This window comes from Lepus europaeus, chromosome 17 (genome assembly GCF_033115175.1).
Source record: "Lepus europaeus isolate LE1 chromosome 17, mLepTim1.pri, whole genome shotgun sequence".
Classification (NCBI taxonomy): Eukaryota; Metazoa; Chordata; class Mammalia; order Lagomorpha; family Leporidae; genus Lepus; species Lepus europaeus.
The window spans coordinates 25,519,039-25,538,670 of NC_084843.1; the positions used below are offsets into that span (position 1 = coordinate 25,519,039).

A 19,632-nucleotide genomic window follows, 5' to 3' on the forward strand; every position below is an offset into this window, starting at 1 on the left:
CCCTCTGCATTTATGTATTTAGTTATTTATTTTAATTATTTAATTAATTATTTATTTATTTAAAAGGCAGAGTTACAGAGAGAAAGGGAGAGACAGAGAGAGCGAGCTTCCATCTGCTGCTTCACTCCCCAATTGGCTGGGATGGTAGGAGCTGGGCTGATCTGAAGCCAGAAGTCAGGAGCTTCCTCTGGGTCTCCCACAAGGGGACAGGGTTCCAAGTACTTGGGCTATCCTTTGCTGTTTTCCCAGGCACATTAGCGGAAAGCTGGACCTGAAGTGCAGCAGCTGGGACTTGAACTGGCACCCATATGGGATGCTGGCATCACAGGTGGCAGCCTAACCTGCTAAACCACAACACCGGCCCCTCAAATTATATTTTAGAAAGTTTTAAGTGACACTATGCATTTTGATAATGTACACGTATAACTTTTACAGTACCACTTCATAATTAGGCACATCTGACAACGAGCTAGTCATATAAATGACTAATGAGTATAACTTTTAGATGTTAAATAGCTTTTCTTCACATTTTCACTTTGTAAGTTCTCAGATTCATTTGCTTTTTTCTTAGGGTATCTGAGTCAACAGGTATAAGAATACCTGGGAATCTGATTTTTGAAAAGGCTCTTAGGGAATTTTGAAACCCTGCTAGGACCACGAATCAGAATCTATTCAATCAGTAACAATACTATCAACAGTCCTCCATCTCAGAGGAAAAAATAACACAAAATAACCGCAAAAGCACCAGATCTGCCTACTAGTTGTTGCTTTAAATTTCTTATCAAGACCAAAATCTTTGGGGCCAGCATTGTGGCACAGTGGGTAAAGCCACCGCCTGCATGCCAGCATCTCATACAGGTTCTGGTTCAAGTCCAAGCTGCTCCACTTCCAATCCAACTCCTTGCTAATGGCCTGAGGAAAGAATCGGAAGATGGCCCAAGTGTTTGGGTCCCTGCACTCAAGTGGGAGACACAGATGAAGCTCCAAGCTCCTGGCTTCAGCCTGACACAGCCCTGGCCTTTGCTGCTATTTGCCGAGTGAACCAGTGGATGGATGGAAGATAATCTCTCTCTCTCCCTCCCAACCCATAACACTTAAAAAAAAAAAAAAAAAGTTTTTATTTATTTGAAAGGCAGAGAGAGAGAGAGAGAGAGAGAGAGAGAGAGAGAGAGAAAGAAATATCTTCAATCTGTTGGAACACTCCCCTAAGCCAGAGCTGTGCCAGGCCGAAGCCAGGATCCCAGAGCCCAGTGCTGCTTCCGATTCTCCCAAGTGGTTTCAGGGCCTAAGCATTTAGGTCATATTCCACTGCTTTCCCAAGCACATTAGCAGGGTGCTGGGTAGAAAGTGGAGCAGTTGTAACTCGAACCAGTGCCAATATGGAAATGCCAGCACCGCAGGTGATAGCTTAACCCACTATACCACAATGTCAGCACCATGTTAACTCTTTCAACATAAATAGCTAAATATTTTTTAAAAATTTTAAAAGACCGGCCGGCACCGTGGCTCAACAGGCTAATCCTCTGCCTTGCGGCGCCGGCACACCGGGTTCTAGCCCCGGTTGGGGCACCGATCCTGTCCCGGTTGCCCCTCTTCCAGGCCAGCTCTCTGCTGTGGCCAGGGAGTGCAGTGGAGGATGGCCCAAGTCCTTGGGCCCTGCACCCCATGGGAGACCAGGAGAAGCACCTGGCTCCTGGCTTCGGATCAGCACGGTGCAGCCGGCCGCAGCGGCCATTGGAGGGTGAACCAACAGCAAAAAGGAAGACCTTTCTCTCTGTCTCTCTCTCTCACTGTCCACTCTGCCTGTCAAAAATTTAAAAAAAAAAAAAAATTTAAAAGACCAAAATCTTTTATTATTCAACTAGTAGCCCAAAGCCTTTAAACTCAAATAAAAATAACAATAGTATAGCACCCCTACAATTACATTTTGGTAAACAGAGTGTTGAGAACAGATAAATACTTGATTTTGATATGGGCAAAAGGGTCACAAAGCAGAAAGGGGCAGGTGTTTGGCTCTGGTTAAGTAGCAGCTTGAGAGGCTCTCATATCCCATATCAGAATGAGTGCCTGAGTTCAAGTTCCAGCTACTCTGCTTCCAACCCAGTTTCTTACTCAGAGGCAGCAGGTGATGGCTCAACTACTTCGGTCTTTGTCATCCATAAGAGAGACACAGACTGAGTCTAGGCACCTGACTTCAGCCTGTCCTAGCCCTAGCTGCTGAGGGCATTTAGGGAGTGAACCATAAGATGAAAGAGCTCTCTTGGTCTCGGTCTCTCTCTCTCTGCCTTTTCAAATAAATGAAAATTGTTGTTTTAAAAAATAATAATAATAAAGAAAGAAAACACAAGGAACACAAAAGTAAAATCTGAAAACACTAAACTCAAAATGCAATAGAATTTTTTTAGATTTATTTATTTATTTGAGAGGCAGAGCTGCAGAGGCAAAGAGAGACAGACAGACAGACAGAGAGAGAGACAGAGAGGTCGTTCATCCTCTGGTTTACTCCCCAAATGGCTGCAATGGCTGGAGCTGGGCCAATCCAAAACCAGGAGCTTCTTCCAGGTCCCCCATGTGAGTGCAGGGGCCCAAGGATATGCCATCTTCTACTGCTTTCCCAGGCCATAGCAGAAAGCTAGATCAGAAGTGGAACAGTGGGGACTCGAACCAGTGCCCATATGGGATGCTGACACTGCAGGCAGTGGCTTTACCAGCTACGCCACAGCACCAGCCTCAAAATGCACAGGAATTTAAAAATCTGACTTCATCTTTCAGTCACGTTTCCACAAGCTCTCACTGTACTGTCCTCAGGGATCCTGTATGCTCCTGCTGCTCTCCCTAGTCTGTGTACTATATGGTGTTCTATCCAGATCTACCTCCCCTTCACCTCCAATCTTCACATTTCTTTAGCCCCTACTAAAGTATCCATAATTAATAGCTCCTTAGCTCTCACAGAAGTATTTGTAGAGTTGACTATTCAGTGAATGAATTTCAGATTAAGCAAAGTAAACTGAAAAAAGCAAATGCAGACAACGTATGCAATAATTTGGGGTAGACAGGCTGATTATCAGTCACAACGTTATTCAGGTCCCTAAGGCCAGTTTTCCCAGCTTGCTTCTATTTTTTCTCTTCCCCTAATTGTCCGCCCAGAGTCTCTAAGAAATAATTTCTAAAGAGCAGTCCATAGCTCACCTGTATCAGGATTCCATTAGATCTTTGACTATAAACCATGTTTAAGGTGACCCACCCAAAATTTATGAATAGCTCTCTATGGTAACTTCTAAGCACATTAAGATTTCAGAATTGTACTCAAAAGCTCCTAGTGTTCTGGGTTTCAGTTTTTGTTTTCCTATAACTCATGACAATTGCAAAGGCTGTGACTAAGTAAGCACAAGTAGTCCTCTTCATAAGCCAATACTAATTCAAGGACTGTTTACACCCTAACACACTTGTTAAGATTTATTTTACTTATTTGAAAGAGTTAGAGAGAGAGGTAGAGACAAAAAGAGAAAGGTCTTTCATCTGCTGGTTCACTCCCCAAATGGCTGCAACGGCTAGAGCTGAGCTGATCTGAAGTCATGAGCCAGGAGTTTTTTCAGGGTCTGTCTCCCACTTGGGTGCAAGGGCTCAAAGACTTAGGCCATCCTCCACTGCTTTCCCAGTCACATTAGTAGGGAGCTGGATCCAAAGTGGAGCAGCCGGGACTCAAACCAGTGCCTTTATGGGATGCCAGCATTGCAGGCCAGGGCTTTAACCCACTGTACCACAGCGCTGGCTCCAACACACTTTTTAACAGAGATTCTTGAGATGGATGTTGTTATACAGCAGATTAATTTGCTGCTTGAGACACCCATACTCCATATCCAAGAGCCTCTTTGAGTCCTGGTTATTCTGCTTCTGATCTAGCTTTCTGCTAGTGCATACTGGAATGCAGCACATGACTCAAGTAGTTGGACCTCTGCCACACATGTAGGAGATCCAGATGAGTTCCAAGCTCCTGGCTTCAGTCTGGCCCAGCCCTAGCTGCCACAAACATTTTGAGAGTCAACCAACAAATAGGAAGATTTCTTTCTCTCTCCTCCTCTGTCACTCTGCCTTTCAAGTAGATGAAGATAAACACTTTTTTAAAAAAGAAAATTTTGGCTGGCGCTGTGGCTCACTAGGCTAATCCTCTGCCTGCAACGCCAGCACCCCGGGTTCTAGTTCCGGTTGGGGCGTGGGGTACTAGACCCGGTTGCTCCTCTTCCAGTCCAGCTCTCTGCTGTGGCCTGGAAGGCAGCGGAGGATGGCCCAAGTGCTTGGGTCCCTGCACCCACATGGGAGACCAGGAGGAAGCACTGGCTCCTGGCTTCAGATCGGCGTATCACCGGCTGTGGCAGCCATTTGGAGGGTGAATCAACAGAAGGAAGACCTTTTTCTCTGTCTCTCTCTCTCTCACTAACTCTGCCTGTCAAAAAAAATATATATATATAATGAAATCATTCTATCAATTTCTCAATTCCTTCATAATTATTGATCCTTGCTAAAATCACACCTAGAGGGCCGGTGTTGTAGCATCGTGGGTAAAGCTGCCATCTGCAATGCCTGCATCCCATATAGGCGCCAGTTCGAGTCCTGGCTGCTCCACTTCCATTCCAGCTCCCTGATAATGCATCTGGGAAAGCAACAGAAGATGGCCGAAGCGCTTAGACCCCTGCACCTACATGAAAGAATCAGAAAAAGTTCCTGGCTCCTGGCTCCTTCCTAGCTTCAAACCAACCCAGCTGTAGCCATTCATTTGGGGAATGAACCAGCAGATGGAAAATCGAACTCTATCTCTCTGTAAACTCTGTCTTTCAAATAAATAAATCTTTTAAAAAATTATACTTAGGTATGCACAATCTAAAAACCATAAATTGCGCTAAGCAACTAGACTGCACTGTTTATCTGTATCAGGTTTACAAAAGATTACAATCCAGAACCTCCTTCCTAGGTTCTTTTATACTTCATCTTAGCCAAAAGGCTGAGAAGCAATCCTAGGTTCTTTTTAATTGACTGCCTTTATAGGCCAAAATAATTCATAGTGTTAAAATAACACTGATTGGGGCTGGCATTGTTTAGTGGGTAAAACTGCTGCCTGCAACACCAGCATCCCACAGGGGTACCAACTAGTGTCCTGGCTGCTCCACTTCGGATCCAACTCCCTGCTAATGGCCTGGAAAAAGCAGTGCAGACAGATCAAGTGTTTGAGCCCCTGCAAATTGCATCAAGACCCCAGATGAAGCTCCTGGCTTCAGCCTGGTCCAGCCCTGGCTGTTGCAGTCATTTAACCAGCAGGTGGAAGATCTGTCTCTAAGTAACTTTCAAACAAATAAATCCTTAAAAAAAAAAAATACAATGATTTAATTCCACTTCATTTTCCTAACATCAGTTTCACAGAAATTCCAAATTATCAAAATGACAAAGAAAACCCCAAACAAGGACCCAAGGACACTTACTTGTAAAGATATTGATCCACTGTCTTTAGTTTTACTTAGGAAGCTAGAGATGGATAAATTCAAGTCAATGCTGCTATTATCAGCAGTGGACCCAGTGCCTGAATCAGTATCATTTTCCTTTTGATTCTCTGATTCTGGTGGCAGCATGCCTTCAGGTTTTGGTAAAGCACCTATTTCTCCTTTAGTTTCTGCTTCTTCAGAGTTGATGTTAATACTGGGTATTGGAACAGACACAGGTTCACTGGGTTGAGAAGCTACAGTAGTAACTTGAGGTTCTGTTTTACTTGGCATTTCACATGGGATTTCTTTTTTTTCTGTGTCTATCTGAGTAGTGGCTATGGGAGCATCCTGAGTTTCACTTTCCAAAGCCTTTTGGTCAGCATCAGTCGCTGCACTTGTGACCTCTATTTCTTCAGCACTACTTGATCCAGTAAGTTCCTCTAATTCATTTGTTCCTGGTTCCTCATTGGTCTCCGATGTGTTTTCTGAACTTTTGCTTAATTGTTCCTCATTTTTGCCTTCTATAGATTTTTGATCTAGCTCATTAATTTCAACTGTATCTTTAACAGGAACTTCCTCAGCACCTCCAGCCTCAGAGCCCTCCGTGAGCTTATTAATTAATTTCTGACCAACTTCAACCACTTCTTCCAGATCATGACTCTGAGCTTGCTCAGCACTGTTTTCAGCTGCCTTCTGAGCAACGTCTACTGCCTCATTTGTTCCTACTACATTGCTTATATCACTGATTACACTGTTTTGAGTGTTGTCATCTTTTGCCAATTTCTCCTGAGTATCTTCCTTCATAAGCCCAATTTCCTTATCAACTGACTGATCATCCATCTCTTTTTCTCCAGTTTCTTGAGAAACTAAATCCACTGTTTGAATAGTAGTATCTTTAATTTCTTCAGATTTTACAAGTTTACTTTCAAATATCTGTTGCTTGTCCTGATGATCCTTTCCTTCCTCAGGATTGTATTCAGTGTTTGTTCCTAAAGTTATCATTATATTATTCTCTTTTCCTTCAGCGACTGAATTAACATCCACAGTTTCTTGGTCTTCTGCCTCATGTAAATTTTCAAGTTTAGGTCTCTTCTCCTCTCTCCCATTCTCCTTGAGAATCGCTGTTCTATCATGGAGGTCAGTGAGAGCTTCTAAATGAGCATTAACATGTTCATTGACACTCTCCATGGCCTTTTCAGGTTCAGTAGTTGTGGAGTTTTCATTAACAATTTTGCTGCTGAATTTATCTTCAGAAATTTTGTGTTCTGTTTTCTCTGAGACAGATTCCAAAATACAAGCATTTTGTGAAAGTTTATCTTCTTCAGAGCTGGCAATACTAAGGTCAGAGGAGGCACGCTTACTTGCAGGTATTGGCTAAAAAAAAAATTTTATACATTTTTAGTGTTAAAGTATGATGTTGCAATGGTGACCAAAACAACGTTAACATATATGATTTAATGTCTTCATTTAGGGGGCCAGCTTGTGGTGTAGTAGGTTAGGCCTCCACCTGCAACACTGGCACCCCATATGGTGCAACTTCAAGACTCAGCTGCTCTACTTCCAGTCCAGCTCCCTGATGGTGCACTGGGGAAAGCAGCAGAAGATGGCCCAAGTCCTTCAGCCCTTATACCCACATAGGAGAACCAGAAAAAGCTCTAGACTCCTGGCTTCAGCCAGGCCCAGCCCTGGCCATTGCAGCCATTTGGGAGGTAAACCAGTAGATGAAAGATTTCTCTCTTTTTCTAATTATGCTTTTCAAAAAAAAAAAAAAAAAAAAACCTTTAAAAATCTTTATTCAGTAAAAGTTGCTTAATTCATAAAAATTAAAGAATTGATTATTCTTCACCTAAAAATATAACAAAAATGTATAGTATGGAGCAACAATGCTATTCATCTTTAGTTCTAAAATTAAGAGTTTTATACTGCCACTCATGAGCTAATTCTTAAATATGGGTACAACCACACTGCAAAACCCAACTCTAAAAATGAACTAAGTGAGAATTTTCTTTCTAAGTACTGACCAGAGAATTTTCTGTTTCCTCATCATCATCTTCCTCTTTGCCATCTTCAACTTCTTCTGTTACTTCAGCCTTGGCCTCTGCAATCAATTCTCGGATGGGTTTGTTGGAATCAACAGTAACAAATGGATGCTGTTGATTATTATAAAAAGTATACTCAGTGACAACTGAAACACTGCTTATAAAATAAGTTTCAAACACATAAAACACACATTCTGTGGTGAAAATAAATACATATGAGTAGGAAAAATATAAAAAACTTCAGGGGCCAGCGTTGTGATATACCAGGTGAAGCTGCCACCTGCAACACTGGCACCCCATATGGGCACCAATTGTGTCCCAGCTGCTCCACTTCCAAACCAGCTCCCTCCTAATGGCCTGGGAAGCCAGCAAAAGATGGCCCAAGAGGTTGGGCCCTTACCATGCACATGGAAGACCCAAAGAAGCTCCTGGTTCCTGGCTTTCACTTGGCCAGGCTCTGGATGTTGCAGCCATGTGAGGTGTGAACAAGGGGATGGAAGCACGCACGCACTCACTCTCTCTCTCTCTCTCTCTCTCTCTGCCCTTCAAATAAATAAGTAAATCTTAAAATAAATAACTTCAGACAACATCACATCTGGAAAGGGGAGGAAGGAGATGGAGCAAAAGCAGGCACTGCCTGCAACTGGTATGTGTATTTTTTTTATGAATCTGAAGTAAATTTACCAAAAATGGTAAGACTTGTTGTAGACAGACAATAGGCAGACATATTTTCTGTATGTTATAAAATTTTACAATTAGAAATCTACATTAAAATTTGAAGTTTCAAATTAGTACATTATTAGTTCTTAAAAAGTAACTATAAAAATCCTTTCAAAGCCACAATCAAAATATCACAAAAAGCTTTCCAGTTCTGTTAAGTGTCTACAAATATTTTTTAAAACATGTTTTTATATTTTAAGAAGAGATTTTATTCCTCTCCATATATACAACACATAAGTGTCTTCACAGTAATAAAATAATAACAGTTATATAAGGCATAGACTTGTTGCACACAGCTATGCAATTTTTCATGTATTTTCCCCCAGATAAAAAGATTAACTGACAACATTATAATGCAGGAGTTACTGAACAACTCAGCCCAACAGTGACAGCCTCAGGATTTGTCATTCTATTTGTCTATCTGTAATATTGTTTGACAAATTCAATATTACCAATAAAATTAAACTGTTTACAAACCAGAATTAAATTTATCCAAACATCATTTTCTAAAAATAAAAAATATTTACCATAAAAGACTAAAAATTAATTAGTTCATGACCCCTGCTCCTTATTTTCTAGTAACTACAGAGAAGCAAATAACAAAATGAACACAATTAAACTGATTCAAAAAAATCACAAAAGTGGACTGGCGTGGTGATACAGTGGATAAAGCCACCACCTGCAACACAGGTATCCCAAATGGGCACAGGTTTAAGTCCAGGATGCTCCACTTCCATTTCAGTTCCTGCTAATGTGCCTGTGAAAGCAGCAGAGGATAGCCCAAGAGTTTGGGCCCCTGCACCCACGTAGGAGACCTGAGGAAGATCCTGGCTCCGGTTCAGCTCAGCTCCAGCCGTTATGACCATTTTGGGAGTGAACCAGCAGATAGAAGACCTTTCTCTCTGTCTTTCTCTCTTTCTCTGTAACTGTCTCTCAAATAAAAAATAAATAAAAATCTTAAAAAAAAAAAAAAACCACAAGAGGAATGAATTACAAGCTAAATTCCTGTTAGTAAGGGCAACACGTTCCTAAAGCAAATGTTAAGTGCTACCATGGTGTTTGACTTCCCATAGGAAAATTCAAACAGATCCACTAAATGAATCCAAAAATGTGTTAAGAGGCCGGTGCTGTGGTGCAGTGGGCTAATAAGCCTCTGCCTGCAGTGCTGAAATCTCATATCATATAAGTGCCGGTTCACATACCGGTGTACCTCTTCCTATCAAGCTCTCTGCTATGGCCTAGGAAAGCAGTGGAAGATGGCCCAAGTGGTTGGGCCCCTGCACCTGCGTGGGAGACGCAGAAGAAGCTCCTGGCCCCTGGTTTTGAATCGGCTCAGCTCTGGCCATTGCGGCCATCTGGGGAGTGAACCAGCAGATGGAAGACCTTTGTCTGTAACTCTACCTCTCAAATAAATAAATCAAATCTTTAAAAATAAAATAAAATAAAAATGCTGTTAAAATGATTGTATAATTTCTTGCTGTTATACTATTCTTATCTTACCTGTAGAAGCTGAGATGTATTCCACCTAGCATCCACATTCTTTTCCAAGCATTTTTTAAGAAAGTCCTTAAAATCTGAAGACCTTCAAAATAAATTTTAATGATGACATTCTATTCCTTGTTATTAAAATCAAACAAAACTCCTTGATTAAGTTATAATATGTAAGTGTATTGGCATAAAAAACAAGTTAATGAAAATATTAAGATTTTATACAACTTACTCATCTGTAAATACATACTACATATATGTAAGCAGGTACAGTCCCTGAGATAGAACCATATATTCAAAAGTATATCAAAATCATAAAAATTCTATTTTTACTAAATTCTACCACAATACATTAGCCACATATACACTTCATTATAGTAAAGGAAATATTTTTTCATACAGAACTCAGATTACTCATATTTTCAAATATATGGGAAGTTAGTTATAACCATATGGTCCCTATGTCTTAACAATAATACACCAAACTTCAGTTTTCTAATTTATACAGATTATGCACCATGTACTAAAATTTAAATACCCCTAGAAAACTGTAAGAATAAAATAAGTGTTGCTTTTTTAAAAAATACATCTTTTTATTTATTTGAGAAGTAGAGCTACAGAGAGAGAGGGGTAGAGACAGAGAGAAAGGTCTTCCATCCGCTGGTTCACTCCCCAAATGGCCACAACGGCCAGAGCTAGGCCAGGAGCCAGGAGCTTCTTTCAGGTTTCCCACATGGGTTCAGGGCCCCAAGCACTGGGGCCACCTTCCACTATTTTTCCCAGATTAAGGGCAGAGAGCTAGAACAGAAGAGAAGCCGAGGCACGAACTCCAGCACTCATATGGGATGCTGGTGCCAGAGGAGGCTTAGCCTACGGTGCCACAGCACTGGCTCCCACGCATTGCTTCTTAAAAAGCTTTGTTTAGGGGCCAGCAATGTGGTACAAGCGGGGTTAAGCTGCTGCCACTTGAGATGTCAGTATTCCCTAGTGAAGTACCAGTGAAGTCCCAGCTGCTATGCCTTCAATCAACTCCCTTCTTGTGCCTGAGAAGACTGAAGATTGCCCAAGTACTTGGGTACCTGCCACTGATTTGGGAGATCGAGATGGAGTTCCTGGCTTTGGCCTGATCCAGCCCTGGCTGCTGTGCCCACTTGGAGAGTAAACCAGTAGGCAGAAAAATTTCTCTCACTCTCTCTCTTCCTACCCTCTCTGTTGCTTTGCCTTTCAAATAAATAAATGCTAAAAATAAATAAATAAAAGGTTTTTTTAGAATAGTTTACCATCTCGATGGCTGTGCCAATGTAGGAGGCTCCGATTTTGCAATTTTTAGCAGCACTCTCATTGGATTTAATTCATGATGAGGTGGTTCTATCTCAGCCATTTCTATTAAAGTGATGCCCAGGGACCAGACATCAGCTTTGTAGTCATAGGGTCTGTCCTTAGATGTTTCACACATGACTACTTCAGGAGCCATCCTATAAAGACAGAGAATTGAAAATTATTTAACTTAATAACAGTTACTATAAAACACATGGTATAATGAATTATGTGGACAAAATTAATAAGTAATAATTGCTGACATTACTGTGAATTCATAAAACTGAATACATACCAATATGGTGTGCCGATAAAAGAGTCTCTTCTTTGAATTGTCCTTGTGTTTTTAGCTGATACTCCAAAATCCGCTTGAAATAAGTAATTATAAAAAAGCATTAATGATAGTTAAGCATAGTTCACGGCACTGTAGGAGCATTACAAAAGCATTTTAAGTCTTAAATAAGCACAATAGAAAAAGAAAGGAGTGCTCTACTACCGAAATCTTGACCACCCTCTCTACCACCTTCCAAAAAACTGTTAAAGATCTCACCAGCAATTTTTTTAGTATCACCATTTTTATAAATCTGCAGATGACAAATTTTTCAGAATTGAAAACAAAAAATAATGACTTTAAAATAGACCAGTCTATCCACTTCAAAACAAATGCCAACTAGTGCTACATGTTGCAATTAAGTTAACATTTTTTCTATTGTGTGAAAACAAATTACACCAAAGTTATCTTTATGGTGGCATATGACTTGCCAATTTCCTATACAATAACAATACGAAGTAAAATATTAAGAACTTTGTCTTCAGATTTAAATTATAAAGAACAGCAACATCATAGTTTTATCAGTTGTTAACATCACATTTTTTTTTTTTAATCTCTTTATTTGAAAAGCAGAGAGCGGCCAACAACATGGCACAGTAGTTAAGCTGCTACCTGTTACACCAGCATCCCATGTGAGCACTGATTAGAGTCCCAGCTGCTTCACTTCCAATCCAGCTCCTTGCTAACAAACCAGGAAAGCAACACAAAATGGAACAAGTATGTGGGTGCCTGTCACCCATGTGGAAGAACCAGATGGAATTCTAGGCTCCTGGCTTCTAGCAGACACAACCCTGGCCATTGTGGCCATTCAGAGAGTGAACCAACGGAAGGAAGATCTCATTCTGTCTCTTCCTGTCTTTATAACTCTGCCTTTCAAACAAATCTTTTTTAAAAAGAAAAGAAAGACAAAGACAGACAAGCAAAGATCTCATATCTGCCAGTTCACTCTGCAAATGCTCATAAATTCAGGGCCTGTTAAAGCCAGGAACCCAATCCTGGTTTCCCACATGGGTGGTAGAGACCGAAAGACTTCACCCATCATCTTCTGCTTCCAGAGGTGCAGACTGGCAGGAAGCTGGAATTGTAAACAGAGCCAGAACTCAAACCCAGGCACTCCAATACAGAATGCAAGTGTCCCGAACAGCACCAAACACCCACCTCAACCCCTACTTTTATTTATCTGAAAGTGCGACAGAAAAGATAAAGGAAGAAAGTTCTTCCATCTCCTGGTTCACTCCCCAAATTCCCACAACTCAAGCTGAACCACGCAGAAGCCAGGAGCTCCTTCCAGGTCTCCCATGTGGGTGGCAGGGACTCAGGACTTGTGCCATTATCTGCTGCCTCCCAGGCGAATTGGTAGAAAGCTGGATCTGAGGCAGAGGTGGGACTTGATACCACACATTTTGACGTGGATGTGGGCACCCCAACCAGCATCCTACCCTGCTGCACTAGAATATCTGCCCCTCTCCACACACACACGTTAGGCTCTGAGCTCAGATAACCATTAGAAAAACAATTCATTATCATGAAGCTAAATAAAAAGAATAAAGTATTTTTTTCCTTTCTCTATATAGGCTATACTTTTAAGTAATTATTTAAGTACTGTCCTATAAAATCACTAATTCTATAATAAATGAAAACAAATAATTGGTGATTACACCAAAATTATTGAAGACAATGAATGTAAACACAACGACAATTCATTTTGTAGCCTCAATCAAAGAAGTTATCTAGGTGTTACACATTATTAAAAGAGCAGAAAGCAGATACTGTATGCCATGCAATGAAACAAAGCAAAGCCACCTATGGTCCCAAAGGATCATCTATTTGTATGTGCAAATATGAAACTAACTCATTTTCAATCTAAAGAACAGAGAGAAACAGAGAGAGAACCAGCCAGAGAAAAGGAGTGAGCTCCCAACTGCTGGTTCACTTCATAAATGCCTGCAATGTCTAGGTTGGCAGAGACTCAATTACTTGAGCTATCACCACTGTTTCCCAGGGTGTGTATTAGCAGGAAGCTGGAGTCAAGGCTGCAGCTAGTCATCTAACCCAGGTACTCTGATGTGGAACACCAGCATCTTACAAACAGCATCTTAGCCTCTAGGCTAGACATTCGCCCCATGTATTCTTTTCAAACTGAAAGTTACTTTTTCAGTTCAGCCAAATTACCCTATCAGTAAAATATAGGATAAAACTAAACATAGGAGGAAAACCCCACTAGACATGAATTTTGGAAATAAAGATAAAACTGACTTTGCATGTTTACATGCTATATATTACATTCTAAAGTAAAATATCCATAAGCATTGTCTATATACAAAAATGTAAAACAATTTAACCAGTCTTCAAAAAGCTTGACACTTTTATTTATTTATTTGAAAGTCAGAATTGCACAGAGAAAGGGACAGACAGAAAGAGACATCTTCCATCCCTCTGGTTCACTTCCTAAATGGCCACAATGGCCAGGGCTGAGAAAGGCTGAAGTCAGGAGGCAGAAGCTTCATCTGGGCCTCCCATATGGGTGCAGGAACCCAAGCACTTGGACCATCTTCCACTGCTTTCCCAGACACATCATCAGGGAGCTGATCTGGAAGTAGAGCTGCTGGACTCAAACCAGTGTTCACATGGCATGCTGGCAGAGCAGGAGGCATCTTAACCTGCTGTGCCACACACCAGCCCCAAAATGTTTTTATTTTGAAAATGAAAACCCATCCTTTCTTATCTTCCTTTTATAGTGTCTTTAGGGGCCAGCACTGTGACGTAGCAGGTAAAGCTGCTGCCTATGGTGCCAGCAGCCCATGTGTGCACCAGTTCCAGGCCCAGATGCTGCTCCACTTCCCATCCAGCTCCCTACTATATCCTGGGAAAGCAGTGGAGGATGGCCCATGTTCTTGGGCTCTTGCACCTATGTGGGAGTCCCAGAATAAACTCCTGGCTCCTGGCTTCAGATAGGGGCAGCTCCATCCATTTCAGCCACCAGGAGCGTGAACCAGCAGATAGAAGACATCACCACCACCCCCCCACCTCTGCCTTTCAAATAAATAAATAAATATTTTGTAAAAAAGCTAAAATATATTTAGATTAGGTGTCTATAAGTTAATGACTATTAATCTAAGCTGTGCTTTAAAAACTTGGATGGACAGGGAAATGCAAATCAAAACCACAATGAGGGGGGGAAAAAACCACCACAATGAGGTATCACCTCACCTCTGTCAGAATGGCTAAAAGCCAAAGCAAAGAAAAAACAAATTCCGGCAAGGGAGAGTATGTGGAGAAAGGGGAACTCTTATACAACTGCTGGTGGAAATATAAATTAGTACAGCCACTATAGAAAACAGAGTGGTGATTTCTTTAAAAATCAGAAATAGACTTGTCATATGATCCAGCAATCCTATTATTGTGATTTTATAAGAGATACCTGCACCATCATGTTCACAGAAGTACTGTTCATAATAGTCAAAACAGGGAATCAACCAAGGTGTCCATCATCCAATGAATGGATAAATATGTGTGTGTGTATATATATGTGTATATATATGTGTGTATATATATATGTGAATATATACACACACAAACATCCACACATATATACACACACATTATTCAGTTATAAAAAAGAATGAAATTCTATCATTTGCATCAAAATGGATGCAAGTGGAAGGCATCACGTTGCATGAAATAAGTCAGACACAGAAAGCAAATACTGCATGCTCTCCCTTACATGTAAGAGATAAAATTAAAAAAAGAAATAAAGGAAGGAAGGAAGGAAGGAAGGAAGGAAGGAAGGAAGGAAGGAATGCCAGTATGTATCAGTATTGCTGTGAATATACAGGACTATAGTCCTGTCAAACTTTGTTTTATATCTTTGTCAAACCAATAGTTTAGAATGATATACTACTACAGGGGACAGCGCAGTGGGTTGGAGCCCTGGCATCCCATATGGGTGCAAGCTGGAGCCTGGCTTCTCCACTTCTGATCCAGCTCTCTGCTGGGGCACCTGGGAAGGCAGCGGAGGATGGTCCAAGTCCTTGGGCCCCTGCACCCACGTGGGAGACCCCGAGGAGGCTCCTGGCTCCTGGTTCCAGATCAGCTCAGCTCCAGCCATTGCAGCCATTTGTGGAATGAACAAGCAGATGGAGGACTTTCATCTCTTTCTCTCTCCCTGTCTCTCTCTGACTGTAACTCTCTAACTCTTCTTTCAAATAAAATAAGTAAATACATCTTTAAAAACAAATAAAAATTATATGCTACTATAGTTTTAATGATATGTGATTATTTTAAAATTTACTGTATATGAGTGAAAGACACTTCTTACTTGATTATTGTTTTATAGCCCTTATATATAGTCCTACTAAACCATAGAGGGGTTTTTTGTTTTTGTTTTTTACTATTTACTTGTTCAACTCTTTATTTAGCAGAACATTAAATCTTTGACTATAATGTAAATTAAAAATGTTACCTCAAAAATTAAGGCAGAAAGAAAGTGAATGGAACAGAAGAAAGAGAAACAGCCAGAGGGAAGGAAGGAGGGAAGGAAGAAGGAAAATAAGACTCATTATATTCTCAGAATTGTATCTATAACTACATTGAATCTGCTCTCTTTGTACTAATATCACATTAGCATGAGAACTGTGTGATTAAGCATTTGCTATGACCCTGAGAAATCTAACATATTAATAAATTCCTTCAAAAAATATGAAACAGGTATGCTGAAGAAAGGCTGAATAAAATGATTGAGGGAATGACAAAAGATAAATTACATGAAAAAAAAAGCTATCCCATTTAAAAATGGAAAAAAATGAAATACTTGGGTGTAATAGTTCTCCATGTTTCACACATTTGAATAGTATTAAAACAACATTAAACACATTGATACAGGACAAAATTTCAGAGCATAAATCAAATGTTTTAAATGAATATCTTACCTAATTTAATATCTCCATCTAAAGTAAAAAGTATGTTGCCAGCTTTTAGATCTCTGTGGATGATTTTATTATCATGTAAGTAGTTCAATGCCTCCAAAGTCTGTTTGCAAACAACTTGTATTTGGGACTCAGTTAATGGTCTCTCAAGTTCTACAAGGAGAAAGTAAACAATTATACATTTTTATACAGAAAAACATATCAGCAGTCTATTTACCTTTCTGTATGTACCATCACTAAAGGATCACATACAGTGAATTTATTTAGAAGAACTAAATATCTTCAAAGCCTTCTTTCCTGACATAGAATATTTAATGTTTCATTTTAGAATTTTATTACAATTATTCAAGAATATAAAAATACAATTAAGTTGAATGCTTAATTTACTGAACTTCACTCAACAATTATATAAACATAAATATATGGAATTATTTTATTTTTATTAAATATAATGTAAGATACAAACATAAAGAAACAAAAAGGTATTTACCAAGCATCACAGCATCTACTGCTCCACCTGCACAAAATTCAATGAGGATCTGCATGCAAATAAAAAAGCATGTGTCTAAAACTATATTGAGTTTCAGTAGTTTTTTTCTTCAATTTAGCAAAAAAGATACAACAGCTATCAAATAACACAGATTATGGAAATAATATCATGTTTAACATTAAAACTTTTATGTCCAAAGAGTTACAAGTCTTAAATGATACACATTTGAGATAGCACAAAGAGAACACATTATGGAAGTATGTGCATTTTTGGTTAATGACCATTTTTAACATTTCTGATTCTTTAAAATTACCAGATACAAAATTTCTATTCAGTACAATATTATATGTCCATTCTGTGACCACTGATTTTACTGCTCTCATTGTTAAACTACTGTGATGTAAGTGATCAAATATATTTTTATTAATAGGAATAAATCCTGAAATACATATTTAGAGACTTATTTTAACAAAAAAGGAAAAAATACACTCACACACAAGCTTCGAACCTTTGCCCAATTATCACTCACCTGTCCACCCCAGCAAGATAGAATAACACCATGTACCTTTCCCTCTTAATCTTTATCATGGGTGTAATTGTGTATTTATTCTAATTCTAATTAACATCTATAGTATCTTCCCACTAAAATATGCCTTATAGCTGTTCAGCTTTTTCTTTTTTTTTTTCTTTTTCTTTTTTTTTTTTTTTTTTTTTTTTTTTTTTTTTTTTTTTTTGCAATAGCCTTCACTAAAGATCTTAACCATTTATTAAACTGTCTAGGAGTTCATTTTCATTATAATCTTTGGAAATATTCTGCTAGACTCCTGAACTATTTTAGAAGGTATCACCCTATGAATAACATCATATAATTTTTTAAAGTAACATTTAAACAAGTTGTGTAGCTCCCTGCATTTTTTCTTCTAAGCATTTTATTTGTCACAGGTGATTGTCAACTAGCAATTACTTTCAAATTCATTACATTATTTGAAATGTAATTTGCTAGGTGGATCCTTATCCATTCTACATGTAAGTAAACACTCACAAAGGTAAAGTAATTTATCCAAGCTCCTACCTGGCAATCCTAGAGTGAAAAAATATATGCTTTTGATTTCCGTTCAAGTATTCCTTTTACTTAGTTAACACTATGTTTCTTCCTTCAACCAGAAAATTTAAAACTCCATTTTAAAGAGCCCTCTGATTAAACTAGGTTGAGACAAAGTAATTAATTTAAATGAATATTAACGTTTTATTTCTGTATATATTTATGCCTGTTTCTAAATATGAAGAAAATTTATACATAAAGATTTAGCTACTATATCTATCATCATTCATTACAGTTCAGACTGATCATATATTACAAACAGAATGGAAAATTATAAATAATTTCTAGAAAAACAAAGTTTAAATGCTTAGATTTTTATCACAATGATATATAATTTCATATTTTAGGAAAATTAATATAGTTAACCAAATTCCTCCATCTGGATCCAATAACAATTATACTAAAAATGATACAACTTGAAACAAATTGGAACATCTCACATTGTAATAACTTTCTCATCAGCAGATCAACTCTTATTCAAGTAACTTAAGTAACTAAATAGAAAAGGTAACAGATAAAAACAGACCTTTCACAACCTCTTTAAGACAATGAACACGTTTTGGCTACTCCTAAGGATCAACAGAAAATACTCACCCAAAGATTGTTTTCATAATAGAATGCATCCAGAAGTTTGACTATATTTGGGTGATCACAAGATGCTAATATATCAATCTCAACCATGTAATCTTCAAGTTCCTCTTCAGATTTTGTGTCAATCACCTTTGCAGCAGCTAAAACATTAGTCTCTTTATTCTGGGCCTAAAACAAAAGAATCACATTTAAAACACAGGCTTTTTTAAAATTTAATTTTTGGGGCCAGCATTATGTCATAGCAGGTAAAGATGCCAACTGTGATGCCAGCATATCATACAGGTGCTGGTTCATTTCCTGCATTTCATTTCCAATCCAGCTCCCAGCTAACAGCCTGGGGAAAGCAGCAGAAGATGGCCCAAGTGTTTGGATCCCCTGCTCATGGGAGACCCGGATAAAGCTCCTGGCTCCTGGCTCCTGGCTTCTGCCTGACCCAGCCAAGGCAGTTCTGCTATCTGGGAGGAAGCTAGTGAATAGAAGATTGATCTCTCTCTCTCTAATTCTTTCAAATAAATAAATAAATAGTTAAAAGTAAATTTTTTTATTTTTTAAATAGATTATTTTTTAGTTTCAGATGTACAACAAAACTGACCAAAGTGTAAGAGTTCCCAATACATCTTATGCCCACATATGCATAGTCTCCCCCACTATCAACAAGGGGTACATCTGTTATAACTGAGGAACCTACATTACATTAACACAACATTATCACAAGACATCCACAATGTACATTAGGATTCACTCTTGGTGCTTATGTTATATGGGTTTCAACAAATGGATAATGACATGTATCCACAACTGTAATATTTTACAGCAGTTTCATTGTCCTAAAAATCCAGTGTTTTTACACATTCACCTCTTCCCTCTCCCTACGAACTCCTGGCAACCACTGATCTTTTGCCTGGCTCCATAGTTTTGCCTTTTCCAAAATGTTGGAATCACATAATATGGAGATTTTCCTTCCACTTACTAAAGTACAATTAAGTTTCCTTCATGTTTTTTCATGGCTTCATAACTCTTTTTAGTACTAAATAATGTTCCATCATCTAGATATAACAGTTTAACCATTCACCCACTAAAGAACATGCTGGTTGCTTCCAAGTTTTAGCAATTATGAAAAATTGCTATAAACATGCATCTGCAGGCTTCTGAGTG

The 19,632-nt window shown here is 39.0% G+C and overlaps 1 protein-coding gene across 1 annotated transcript in view; it reads right to left on the minus strand.

Moving 5' to 3' along the window:
- Positions 1–19,632, minus strand: part of SLK (STE20 like kinase) — a 78,639-nt gene that overhangs the window by 27,923 nt on the left and 31,084 nt on the right. The window contains exons 2-9 of the mRNA XM_062214151.1: positions 18,481–18,645; positions 16,785–16,833; positions 16,298–16,447; positions 11,334–11,406; positions 11,002–11,196; positions 9,734–9,815; positions 7,496–7,624; positions 5,475–6,848 (exon numbers count right to left, since the gene is read on the minus strand). Of these exons, the coding sequence (XP_062070135.1) occupies positions 5,475–6,848; positions 7,496–7,624; positions 9,734–9,815; positions 11,002–11,196; positions 11,334–11,406; positions 16,298–16,447; positions 16,785–16,833; positions 18,481–18,645 (2,217 nt within the window). The remainder of the gene's footprint in view (positions 1–5,474; positions 6,849–7,495; positions 7,625–9,733; positions 9,816–11,001; positions 11,197–11,333; positions 11,407–16,297; positions 16,448–16,784; positions 16,834–18,480; positions 18,646–19,632) is intronic.